We start from the raw sequence: 14,132 nt of genomic DNA, 5'->3' as shown, positions 1-14,132 counted from the left end.
ACAGGAGCGAAGGACTGGTGACAGAGGGAATCCAGGTTTGGAAGTAAGTGGAGAATGAACCAGAGGTGCGGACAATGGGCTGGAGTGCTCCGGTTTAATTTCGGATGGTGACAGACGAGTAGCAAAGGATGCTTAGGAGTTGCGGGTGTATTTGAACCCAGGCAGCTGAGCTGATCAGCCTCTCCATCTGAGGTTAGTCTACAGAGCTTAGACATACTTTGGGTCCTAACGTGGTACAGTTAGGTTACGTTATGTGGGCTATAGCTGCCAGGAGACAAAGGCACAGGACTGGAACTTATGTTGGGCCCCTCAACACTGAGAGAGAACAGCCCCTACGCAGGAATTGGATGTGTCCACCTCCGCAATTAATAGTAATTTCGTTTCTGGGTGCACCAGAATCTGAAGCAACCATTTCTAAATGAATCTGTTCACCTCAGCGCCGGTCCTTAAGACCAGATGAAAGGGACCATAGATGAGGTGAGTTGTATGTGTGTGAGGTGGTTAATTGGCTGTAGTTGTGGATAAAGTGAAGGACTGGTGACAGAGGGAATCCAGGTAGGTAGGGAGGTAAGTGGAGAATAAACCAGAGGTGTGGACAACAGGCTGGAGTGCACTGGTTTGTGCACTCCAGTCTCCAGCACTAGAGACAAGGAAAGTGGGGTGAATGTGCAGAGAGGGAGGCAGATTAAGTCTGAGCGCCATGGGACTGAACACAGAGTCTATTTCATAAGGTGGGATGAAGGACCGGTGATAGAGGAAATTCAGGCTGGTTCGGAGGCAAGTGGAGAATGAACCGGAGATGCAGGTAACTGGAGAAATGAGAGGATGAGATTGCACACAAGCAAATACTTGAACTAGCTATGCATAGAGGCTGATTTACCGTTATGGTTTAGCTGATAATCTGGCAGAGAGTGAAGGTCTACACCGGTAAGATTGCCGTGCTGATTGCTGGTGAGCTGCAGGTGGAGAGAGGTTGGCATGGACCGGGCGAGGAACCAAAGCTTCAGACAGGGAAACAACAGCACAGCCACATCACCGACACCCCAGATCATGACAAAATGATAACATATAAAAGGAGCTTGACAGACTCATGATGCTGATTCATGACAATGGAAACAACAACAAACATGAGCATCCAACATATTTGGAACCTTTATTGTGAAAATAATCTACTTTAGACTGTGTAAAATAGAGAGATCTGTGAGACTGGATTGTGTGGGAATGTGAAGTTTAAAAGAAAACAATTATGCACTCAGCCGCCATGGCATGTATGCACACTCACCAAGACTCCATTGCTCATGAAAAACCATGCTCGTGCTCAGTTTACTAAACAATATTTAGGCAAGCCTGTGAAATACTGGGAGCATACGGTCTGGTCAGATGAAACCAAAACTGAACTCTTTGGATGCCATAATACACTCTACATTTGGAAGTCAAAAGGAACTGCATGTCATCCCAAAACCCCCATTTCTTTGTACTTGATGATTTGATGGGTTGTTACCAATATCAGGTAAGAATTTAATGTCAAATGCACTTTTAGAAATATAATTACTTGGAAAATTAATGATTATTATTTTACACACTGTATACACTATCTACTATCTATACTATACTACTATTTGGATCAATTCACAGGGTTTATGTGAGTATAGAAATTCTGAGATGGTACAGAGAGTGACAGAGTGAAACAGTTGGTAAAGAAAAGCCTTTCCTGAGTGGAAGTCCATTTACTCCAGCACCTACTGTTTTGGACTTCAGGGCTGTGTTGATGCTACAGTTAATGTGAGCAATGACCGATATATCAGGCATAACCACAGCATTACTCCAGCACAGCCGTCTCCTCTTGCAATTAAGCGCATGCTCACAAACAGACAGTTATTGGGATAATCATGGTTCTAAGGTCCACAGGTGACTGCATGGGTCAGCCCTTTCAACGATGAGATATTTCAAAGACAATACAACAAATTAACAACCCATTCCACCCTCACATGCGGTAAGAGCCTGTTAAACAGTGGGAAACTGTATAGCAAATTTGCTGCCCTACGCAATCAGAGACAATAAATACAGCTGTGCATCCACTGGCTCTTCCACTGCTGCCCACTCGTGTAACAATCAGCCGCTGGATGCAAATCTGTATTTATTGGTTTTGATTGCATAGAGCAGAAAATTTCCTATGCTATCTTCCAAACAGCTCACACACGCAGTCCAGATGTACTGATCTTCATTCATAGAGACTTTCTGGAGGAGAAATAAACTGTTGCATGTCTGGGTTGTTTTTTTTACTGGTAATGCATGTGAATGATCTCTGCTAAAAATGACTGCCCATAGAGCACAAAGGCAAGAAGTCATTACTTAATCGTGCTTTTTGAGACCCTCAAAGCGCTTTACAATTCTCCTCTGGCCATCACCAGTAGGTGAAGTGTCTTGCCCAAGGACACAACGACCGAGAGTGTCCGAGCCGGGGCTCGAACCGGCAACCTTCTGATTACAAGGCGAACTCCCAACTCTTGAGCCACGATAATCCATACCTCATCACGTGTGGAGAGAAACAAAGACTTTTGCAGTGCCACTGCAATGCAAGTAAGGGCTGCAGAGAGGTGCAACATGTAGTTTCTGATATGGAGCAGGCATGTGATGCACAGTAGAAACATATTCCTCACTCACAGACTCACACAGCCACGGGAAAACCCTTTAACTACATATTTATGCAAAAAAGACTGGTGGGTGCTCCCTCCTAAAAATGAGAAAATGACTGATCCTTCAAAGTGCATCAGCAGTTGTAGAGAGGTCTCTAAAAACAAATTGAAATATGAATATGGATCGAAGTATACTGCCTGTTCTGCCCCATCAGCTTTTCTCTTTTTTAAGAAACATTGCAGCACTACAGACCTACATTTCCTCTTTACGCTGCTGCATAGTGCACCACTCTGTCTTTTAAACCCATGTAAAATTGCTCTGAGCAGAGAAAAAACAGATTATTGGAAAACGGATATTTGTGCTGCTGATCATTTCTCTTCTATGCGCACTACTCTAATAAATACGCTGTCATTTTAATTAAAAAGGCAAAAAAAGAGAGAGAAAGAAGCAAAGCCAGAAAATATGCAACAAGAAATGCAAGAAAAAACCCCACTGCTGTGTTATGATGTTCATAAAGCAGAGAAAATGGTTTTAAAATGACATTTATTTTCTAGATTAAGCTTTTTCTCACTTGGCTTCAGGGTTTGGTGTGTATCAGTCATGAAAAAGCTGCAGAAGCCATCCCTGGAAGAAACCATCAGTGGTGTCCTGTCTCAACTAAGTCGGATGTTTTGTGACCCATCAATCCATCCGAACCTCCTCCTGTCTGCACATTTTCTGGCTATGTAACGTCACATCAATTCTGATTGAGGTCACTTCACTGTAAACTTGGTTTTCAGCACTTCCTGATTTTCTGGACAAGCCGACTTGGTTTAAGGCTCAACTTACAGGAAGTCTTCCTTTTTATAAATATGAATCGAAGTGTCACTTGTCGTGCCTTAAACTTTTATTAACGCCTGACTTTAAGTGACTTTATTTTCTTTCAAATGTGGGTCTGCGTGTTTGACAATAATTCTGTTTCATTTTGACTTTGCTGCAGAGACACAAAGAGTCAAGGCTGCCTGCAGGCTGTTCTTCACACAAAGGTCAGGAGTCGCAAGAGCTTTCTTGTTCCCAGATTTTAGTGACAAGCAGCAAGGTTTGGACCAAAAAAGTAAGGAAAAGAACTGTGTGGAATAGATTGCAATAACTGGTATGTCTCTTTTAACTGCATTTGGAAGCAACAGTAGCTCAGCAAGGTGATAAAGAAAACAGTAATCCGGCGATAATTTATGAATCAGCAGGATGTTGTAATGACACATAGATGCACAGACATGACACGGGTGATAGAGCAATGGAGGCTTTACCAGCTGAATAAATTGTGACTGACAAATGTAATTTTTTTCCTACTCGCATTTATCAAGCTATTTCGTAGGCACTTTAGAGCCCAATGAAGTCCGTTCTCCCGGAGTACACACACACACACACACACACACACACACACACACACACACACGACACTAATGAAGTGTGTGTGTATCTCTGTTCCTCTCACACTCTGTGGCTCCAGTTTCTTTTGTTTTTTCCTCATGAATGTTAAAATCTCTGAGCATTAACACTCTGTCACATTTAAGCGTAATGACTGAGAGAACCTCGGAGGATTGTTTAGTCAAAATTCCAGTTAATCGTGGATACGCTCGCTTAAACTCACGCAGGAAAACATTCTTGAGAGAGCGAAAAGAGAGAGACACAAATGATGAATATGGCTCTATTTCCATTTTATTGCAATAAGTAAAATTTATGGCAACAATTCTTTTTTGACCGATGTTGCGTTTGAAGGCAGATAGCTCAGGCACAAAACAGCAGATTACGTCTATAGATATGTGTAACACTGGTGGTGCAATACTAGACCTGTTAGTGCTACTTCTTGCCTTCTTTGCATGTAGTGCGGGCAGTATAGTTACCTTTAACCACAGTACGCGGACAGAAGGGAAATATGGACCAGATCAGACAGGTTCTAGATTCGTAGGAGCCAAGGGTGTATGACAACAGAGGACTTGTACACAGTAGGTGTAGAAAACACAATTGCATTTATTAGCAATTATTAAAGTTGTGCACATTTAACAAAAGTAGAGCGCGCTTCTTGAAAACAAAATAAAATAAACCCCACAAATGGTCGACCTAAGGATATATTGTCTTTTGTGTCTTTTTTTTAAAAGTCAATTTCAGTCTTTCAATGTTCAGTAGTCACTCAGTGTGTTTGTAACCAGTCGGGTTACAATCTACCAGTTCATCCGGCTCTTTGGGCTGGGCTCGCCATCCAGTACTGGAAAAGGGATCCTCGATTCTTCTCAGGTCCTCAAAACCAATCCAATCCAAATAAGCAAAGGAAAAAACCTGACCTGGGGACCAGGCCAGAACACAGTAGTTCAACATTTAAGCTATCATGCCTGTAACTTATTACTACTGGTTGCTTGTAGTGCTTCTAAATTTCTATGTTGTACAACAAATTATTCTCATTTCAAAAGGGAAAAAGTGCATAGGAAACACACATTTAAAACAATACAAAATAGCTCAGCAGTGCATTAAAAATACACATTGGCTTGAGACTTATCAAGTTTCAGCTAAGTACAGTGCAGGTGAAGGCACTTAATTTCACGTTGCTAATACTTAATTGTGCAGAACTATAATTAGCACCATGAGAAAAGTGAACATGTGCTAACATAACGTCGCACAAAACCATACATTATACATCAATACCACAGTAATGTGACATAAACCTTTAAAGAACATCTCGTATGCAGTGCAGCAGACTCAGTGCTAATTGCTTTAGCCTCAGAAAAGGCACTTTCATTGCAAAATGGCTAACAGAAGTTAGCATCGGAGCTAGCGGCAAGTAGCATGCTATGCTAGCGCACGTGTACTGCCTGGGACTTACCATGCAAAGCAACAAATGCTACACGGGGCTTCACAGTGCTCACGTTGGCTCACGGCCTCTGGAATACAGTATCACTCTTATTATTCTCGCCGAAAAAAGGACTTTCACTATCCAGCTAGCTTCTTCGCCGCACGGGTAAACTGATCTTTCACCGTCTGTGTCTCTGGCGTATCTTACTGGCACACGAAGACACGCACAGGTGTCTCAGCAGCGCACAGACTGGGGGGAGGGTCAGACCGGCCAATGATTGGTCGCTCAGTGGATCTGACAAACACACTCTAAAGGACTAAGTCCTGCCCCCACACCATCTATATACCACATATACATATGTACATATTAAACTTATGTTTACATGCTTTTTATCAGTATTTATTATAATTAATTTTGTTTTTATCAATATTTATTCCCATCGTGAGAGTATGAATATTTATACTTTTAATCCCGTTTTTAACACTGGGTTACACTATCCCCTCTTAGAATCATGCAAGTCCCTTTGCATGGGATAGCTAAACGGTAATGACAGGGGAACCAGCCTTCATGGGGATGACCACAGAATCTTGTTCTGTCAAGGCACTGGTAAAAGCCAGGCTTAGACCTTGAAACAGGGACTGGGCAATGGAAACGAGAGGATTTCCCAACTGACTATATTGCAGTCGTTCTGGTTGGGTTCTTGTTCTCTCTGAGCGCCTTACAGTCGCTGTGGCTTCACTCTCAGTATTTGACTGACTTGAGTTTGCTTGATTATCATTTGAGTTGTCTTCTTCCACTGGCCCATCACAGGTAGATCCATCGGGTAAGTTGGCATCACTCTCGCTTTCATTGTCAGTGGTTGAGTGTTCCACCATGGTTTCACTCTCCTCTAGGCTTCCATATCCAAGTGGATTTCCACATTCAAGTAAGTTGTCACATCCGGTTAAATTGTCAGCTCCAATCAAGTTGTCATGTTCATGTAAGTTGTCTCCTCCAGGCAGGTTGTCATGTTCATGTAAGTTGTCTCCTCCAGGCAAATGAGTTTCAGTATGATCGTGATCATTAGGGTGTCTCTTTGGCTGGGGAATCTCATAGACTCGAGTGACCTTTATGGGCTCTTGAAGAGGTTCCTCTCTGAACCAACAGATATCCTCATCTTCCAGTTCTGAATGATCACATTCCTCATGTTGTTTAGGTGATTGCCTTGTTTTTGGTTTGCGTACATGAGTTGGTTGGACAGGTTTCTCTTCAACAGGGGCAAGAAAACCACAAGGGAGCAAGAGATCGCGGTGGACTGTGCGGACTGGGCCCTCTTTTGTTAGGGGTTTTATACTGTAGACGGGCAGTCACCTGCTTGGTTCACCACAACGTGAATATCAGTCTCCCACTTGTCGGCTAGCTTGTGCTTGCCTCTGAGACGGACTGCACGCACCAAAACTCTGTCACCTGGCTCTAGTTTTGAGGGTTTCACTCGCATATCAAATCTTGTTTTGTTTCTTTCTGCCATTTTGTTAGCATGGTCTGTTGCTAGTTTGTAGGTCTCTTGTAGAGTTGCCTTTAGTTTTGTTATGTACTGAGAATGCGACTTGAAACTTTTGTTGTTAAAGGGCAGCCCAAATGCTAGATCGACTGGCAATCTTGGCTGACGGCCAAACATTAACTCATATGGGGCAAAACCAGTTGTATCGTTTTTCGTACAATTGTACGCATGAACGAGCGGTTTGACATAGTTGTGCCTAGTGCTGGGCGATATATCGATTTTTTTAAAAATATCGATATATTTTTATACAAGACATAAGCTGTGACAATATCGTTTATATCGATATAGTCTATGTTGCGTTATAATTACACTTGTGGAGCCGCTATTTTGCCTCTCTCTCGTCTGGGTTTGTTTGCCCCGCCTCTCACCCTCACTGAACACAAACCCCCTCCCCCATCGCTAAACCTCCAGTTGGCAACAAGATGGACACAGGAGCTAGCGAAGAGGAGCTCATCGGAAAAAAGAAAACCAATGGCTCAATTATTTGGAGATGGTTCGGGTTCAAAGTGTCAGATGAGCAGCAGAATAATGTATTCTGTAGAGAATGTCGAAAAAGCGTCGCAACGAAAGGTTCGAGCACCACTAATCTTTACCACCATTTACAACTGCGCCATAAAGTGCAGTATGAAGAGTGTGTGAAATTGCGTGCTGTAGCCCAGACCGCAAAGTCTTCCGAGGTTCCTGCCGTGAAACAGACCACCTTACAACACTCATATACTCGTGCTGTGCCATATGATACAAAAAGTGAGAAGTGGGGGGAAATTACTAAAGCAGTGGCCTATCATATTGCTAAAGACATGGTCCCCATCTCAACTGTGGAACAAGAGGGCTTTATACAGCTGCTAAAAACTCTTGACCGAAGATACCAGTTACCTAGCCGGAAATACTTCACCAGAGAAGCACTGCCAAAAATGTATACTGATGTTAGACAGAGTCTCGCTGCCCAGCTCACCAAAGTGTCTCACTTCGCACTGACAACCGACATGTGGTCCAGCAGGACATGCGAGCCATATATGAGTGTGACTATACATTTCATGGAAGACTGGGAACTGAAAACTGCCTGTCTCCAGACCAGCTACTTTCCTCAAGACCACACCGGAGAGCATATAGCTGAAGCCCTGCAGGATGTGCTCAAAACCTGGAAGCTCAACCCGACGGGACTGGTTGCTATAACAACTGACAACGGGGCTAATATTGTCAAGGCGGTTCAACTGAACAAGTGGTCGAGGATCCAGTGTTTTGGTCACAGGCTTCATCTGGCCATTGGTAAGTGCAATACTGAATTTTTTGATTTGGAAAAAAAAACGCTAATAAATGAAAAGTGTATAGAGTCTCTTGTAGAGCTAAACATGCCTATGGACCACAAGACAAATATTTTTATAAGTCATAGCCAGCATATACATCTATCACTTAGAAATCGAAAGTTAGTTGAACAAATAAATAAACTATCCCTATTAAATCCAATAAACGTATTGGGGTGTATTTGTCTTTGTATTAGATTGAGTTGTGACACTAAATGAGGACCACAGCTGAGACAAGACAGGGATACATTTTTAAATACATAGTGAGATTAAAAGGTGTAAAAAAAACGAAAAAAAAACATGTTCTAATCATTTGGTGATCTGGTGATTTTACCAAGATAGTTTAACTAGAACCATTTCTAGGTTATACAATACACGACACATTTTGCAAATATTGTTAAGTCTTATGCATCACATTCTATACAACTGAGATGGATGTTAATTTGCCTTTGAGTGATTTGCATCTTAACATAACAATTAAAGTGATTTTAAAAGTTTGTATTTTGTGTGTCACAGGACATGCTATGGATGATGCCCGCATTACCCGGGCTATTTCTCTGTGTAAGAAAGTCGTCAGCAGCTTCTCCTACAGCTGGAGGAAGAGAAGAGAGCTGGCTGAAGTGCAAATACAGCTGGGTCTTCCAAGTCACCAGCTACTCACAGAGGCAACAACTCGCTGGGGATCAAGGCTTCTCATGATAGAGAGAGTTCTGGAGCAGGAAAGAGCACTTTCTAAAGTCCTCTCTGTCGACATGAAAACCAGACCTCTAGTCCCTACTTGGCAGGACATAGAGGTCCTGGAAGCAGTTCAGAAAGCTCTCAAACCCTGTCAGGACTTCACTGATGCACTTTCAGGAGAGAAGTATGTGACCCTGTCCTATGTCAGACCTGTGCTACACCTGTTTAACACTAGTCTCCTGGCACCTGGAGAGGAGGATAGTGAGCTGTGTAAATCCATCAAGACCCGCATTGTGGATTACCTCAACAATAAATATGCAGATCCATCCACCAGTGACCTGTTGGACATGGCTTCTTTTGTGGATCCACGGTTCAGGGCGAAATACATCCCTAGTGAGAAGATTAATGCACTAAAACATAAACTCATCTTGGAGGCAGAGTCTCTGCTCAGCTATCAGGGTACGTGTTTGTCTGAGCTGACTGATCCAGCCGTGCCTGAGTCTGCAGACCAAGAAGAAGCAGCAGTAGGACACACAGCTAAAAAAAAAGAGATCACTGGCAAGCTTCTTCCAGCACAGCACAGCCACCAACACTGGTTTCACAAAAAGGGAAGCAATCGAAAATGAATTTTCTAGCTACCTGTTGTCAGTTTGTGTAGAGAGTGATGCTGACCCTCTCAAATGGTGGAAGGAACATGAAGTTGCCTTTCCAGCACTGAGCCTCCTGGCCAAGAAATATCTTTGTGCGCCAGCTACCAGCTCCCCTTCTGAAAGGATTTTTAGTTGCAGTGGAAACATTGTAACCTGCCACAGGGCATCGTTGAAGCCTGATAATGTTGACAGATTAGTTTTCCTGGCACAAAATCTGTAAGCTGTACAGTTGTTGGCCTTGCTTGTTTGTGTTCTTTCTATATTGTTATTGTCATTGGAGATTTGCACAAAGACCCACTGACCAAAGAATGTAATTTTGTTAATTTCATTCAATCTGTTTACATGTTTGGTTTTTTGCACAAAGTACCAGATGATTGTTCAGCAATACACACAAAGAAGCACTTTAGAAAACTTTAATTCAGTGTAAGCACTTTTTAAAGAGCAAGATGCCTTTGTTATTTTAGATCTGCATCTTTTTAGTTTACATTTTACATTTAGTTTACAATTTTTAGCTTTTTGTTATGTATGAAAAGAAAAAAAATGGAGCATTATTATTTAATAAATGCTGACAATTTATTTTTGACAATTTTTTCGTGTACATCTACAGTTGTATCTTAATAAAAGTTACATGTGTGACATCTGGGACAAGTACCTTTGACCAAGAACTCTCTTTTTGTTCTTACTTTATGGGATTAAAGAAATATCGAGATATATATCTTATATCGCCATCCAGCTAAAAAATATCGAGATATGAATTTTGGTCCATATCGCCCAGCTCTAGTTGTGCCACTGAGTTTTGTCCTTTTCCTCAAGAGTACCTAGCATACTTAGTAACGTTCTATTGAAACGTTCTACCGGGTTTCCTCTGGGGTGATAGGGTGTTGTCCGGATTTTACGAATGCCCATGATCTTGCAAAGCTCTTGGATAATGTGGGACTCGAAGTCGGGACCTTGATCGCTATGCAATCGTTCGGGTATCCCCGTAGTGGACTATGAAGTTGTCCCAAAGGGCTTTGGCAACGGTCTGAGCTTTCTGATTGCTGGTAGGGATGGCTAATGAATATTTCGTGAAATGATCGGTTAATACAAGCACATCCTTTACATTACTTCGATCAGGCTCAATGGACAGGAAGTCCATGCAGACTAGTTCAAGGGGTCTGGTGGATTTGATATTCACTAGTGGTGCTGCTTTTTCTGGAGGAGTTTTGCGTCTTACACAGCGGTTGCATGTTTTGATCTTATGTTCTATATATGCTGCCATGCGAGGCCAATAGAACCTTGTTCGGGCAAGATCTAAGGTACGTTCAGTGCCTAAGTGGCCCATGTCACAGTGGAGGCTTTGGAAGACTGAGTCACGGAGCTGTTCAGGTAAGACAAGCTGGTAGGTAACATCTCCTCCATCTTGGCGAGTTCGATACAGGATGTTATTGTGCATCTCCAATCGATTGAGCTCTCGGAGTAGAAGGTTGATGTCAGGAAGTTCAGCTCGCACAGTTGGTGGGACCTTTTCTCCAGTTTCAATTTGTGCAATAACTTCCCTCAGACAAGGGTCTGTTCTTTGTTCGTTTGTGATCTGTTCAAGGGACATATGGGGTATAACAGGAAGACCACCACAGTCATTTTCATTGACAAAGTCACCTGGAATGGCAGCTGCAGAAATGGCTAGCGAGTGAACCAAAGGGATGGTGTCATTTTGAGAGCTGCATACAAGGTGTTTCTCACAAATAGCAGACACTACTTCAGGACTTAAACTGCTGTCAGGTAGGGACAGGTGAGTCTGTGTGAACTGCTGTATGCGGTCGAGCTCTTTTTGGGACACTGCGTCGTTAAGCAACTCGCCATGTGGCCGTCTAGAAAGGCCATCTGCATCTGAGTTAAGCTTGCCTGCTCTGTACTGGAGCTTAAAGCTAAACGTTGACAGGGCAGCTAGCCATCTGTAACTCATGGCATCCATCTTAGCAGTAGTTAATATGTACGTCAGAGGATTATTGTCTGTTACGACAGTAAACTGATTTCCATATAAGTAATCTGCAAACTTTTCCGTTACTGCCCACTTCAAAGCTAAGAACTCTAACTTATGGGCGGGATAACGAGATTCACTCCTAGACAACCCACGGCTTGCATAAGCTATCACCCTAGTCTGGCCATTCTGCTCTTGATAGAGCGCGGCGCCAAGCCCTGTAGTGCTGGCGTCCGTATGGAGCGTATATGGCAGTTTAGGGTCAGCAAAACCCAATACAGGCGCAGTACTGAGCTTTTCAATGATGGTTTTGAAAGCAAAATCACAAGAGGGAGTCCATCGCTCGCCGAAAGGTGTCTTGGGGTCATGGTACTGGACAGACTTAGCTTTAGGCTTTGTGCTTTTGCGCAAAGGAGGGTAGCCTGATGTTAAGTCAGTGAGGGGCTTAACGATACTCGAAAAGTTCTTAATGAACCGCCTGTAGTACCCTGAAAAGCCTAAGAATGAGCGGAGCTGTTTAAGATCACGGGGCACAGGCCAGGTACTTAAGGCTTCCACCTTTTCAGGGTCAGTCTCCACTCCCTTGCTGGACACAATATGCCCAAGATATCTGACAGAAGTTTGGAAAAATTTGCATTTTTCGGGTGAGAGTTTGAGCCCATATTCTTTCAGGCGATCAAGAACTTTCATTAAGCGAGCCTCATGTTCTTCAAGTGTCTTGGAGAATACAATGATGTCATCGAGAAACACGATCACTTCGCGCAGGTTCATGTCGCCCATACATTTCTCCATGAGCTGCTGGAATGTGCTGGGGGCGTTTGTAATGCCTTGGGGCATTCTATTAAATTCCCAAAAGCCGATGGGACATACGAACGCCGTCTTTGGTTTGTCCAGCTCCTCCATCTCAATTTGGTAGTACCCAGATTTTAAATCCAGGACAGAGAACCATTGCGACCCGATCAAGGTGGAAAACGTTTCCTCCAAATTGGGGAGAGCGTAAGCATCTTTTATAGTCTGCGCGTTAAGCTTTCTGTAGTCGATACAGAGGCGGACTTCACCATTTTTCTTCCGCACGACTACAATGGGTGAAGAGAAAGGGGAGGTAGATTCCCTGATCACGCCAGCTTCTTGCAGTTCTTTGAGGTGCTTACGGACTGCCTCCAGGTCGTTCGGATGTATGGGACGCGCTCTATGCTTGAACGGTGTTTCATCTGACAATCTGATTGTGTGTTTCACTTGATCCGTCTTTCCAAAGTCAAGATCATTCTGTGCAAACACTTCGGGCATTTGGCTTAGTTTTTCGGTTATGCGCTCCTTCCATTCAGCGCTAATAGGGGAAGAGTCAAAGTTATATGTTACATTTGACTTCTGCTCAGTTCGGGATCTTTGAGTTCTCACTGAGTGTTCGTGAGATAGAACTCTTTGATATGCACTGACTTCTCCGATGACACAATTTAGAGGGATTGTCACATCATGTTCGGATTCATTGGTGAGTATAACTGGTACAAGGTAAGGTGCTCGTTCAGGTAGGTCTATGAGACAAGGTTTCACAAGGATGTCACCAGGTAAGGCTGACATTCGTGGATACTCTAACAAGACAGACTTTTCACCGTTACCGGCTGACACAGCTACAGCACCATCTAGAACAACAGTTTGGCCTGCTGGAATCAACTGTGGCTCTTTGTTGTGCATCGTCACTAAACCAAGACTACTGTCTTTGGACTGTTTGTGTCGTGACTCAAGAACTTTTAGAACTGCCCTATAGCCATATGGCAGGTTCAGCTGCAGTTCATGGCATGTGTTAGAGTACAGCTCATAAAGTACATCTAATGTGTTTGTCCCAATTAGCACTAAGGACTGAGAAGCTGTGCGCACATCGGGGACAACTAAGGCAAGTGTCGGCACTTCAGCTTCAATGCCAAGGAAGTCCTTTGGGAAAGTGACATGCAGTTCAATGTAGCCTAAGTAAGGCACAGACTGACCGTTGGCACCCCTCAACTTCTAAAAGTTCAAACAATGGCTTAATCTCATGAGAGGACAAATGCTGACGATAGTAGGACTCGGGGACTGTAGTCACCTGGGAACCAGTATCTAGCAAACAACTCACTGTGTGACCATTAACTTTCACTTGTGCAGTACTCTTCGTACCAATTAGACCTTTAGGAAAGTCGAAGGAATCTGATCTTGTGTGTGACTTTAGGCTGGCACGCTTTTTAGGTGAAGCTTTTTGTTTAACCTGGGTGGGACGGGTTAACAAAGCATCAGCCTCCATTTGTCCCGCAACGGAGGCAGAATTTAGTTTAAAGAAAGCTGGTCATTCTGCCTGTCCCATATCTGCCTTCTCACTCTTAATTCCTTTCGTTTTGCAACTACAAGGGCAGGATTGGGCTCTGACTCACAAGTGGCTACTATATGTCCATCTTCCCCACAGCAGAAGCAATACCAGGGCTTGGGCCTAGTACTGCGGCGGCTGGGTGGAGGTGAGTCTTCAGGTTTGGCATGGTCAGGTTTTTTATTTTCAGGTTTCCTTGTTCGAACT

The 14,132-nt window shown here is 43.3% G+C and overlaps 1 protein-coding gene across 1 annotated transcript; it reads left to right on the top strand.

The window, feature by feature from the left end:
• Positions 1–7,426: 7,426 nt before the first annotated feature.
• LOC146609629 (E3 SUMO-protein ligase ZBED1-like) lies at positions 7,427–9,609 on the top strand. The gene is made up of 2 exons (XM_085346136.1): positions 7,427–8,270; positions 8,822–9,609. Exons 1-2 carry the CDS (start codon positions 7,427–7,429, stop codon positions 9,607–9,609), a joined length of 1,632 nt encoding a protein of 543 aa, XP_085202262.1.
• The last annotated feature ends 4,523 nt before the right edge of the window (positions 9,610–14,132 follow it).

The sequence above is a fragment of the Diplotaxodon limnothrissa genome, linkage group LG22 (genome assembly GCF_057381915.1).
Source record: "Diplotaxodon limnothrissa isolate DT_005_m linkage group LG22, D_limnothrissa_male_GT1.1, whole genome shotgun sequence".
In the NCBI taxonomy this organism is placed as follows: Eukaryota; Metazoa; Chordata; class Actinopteri; order Cichliformes; family Cichlidae; genus Diplotaxodon; species Diplotaxodon limnothrissa.
The sequence above is the reverse complement of the archived record's forward strand: the minus strand, read 5'-3'. Positions and strand labels throughout refer to the sequence as shown.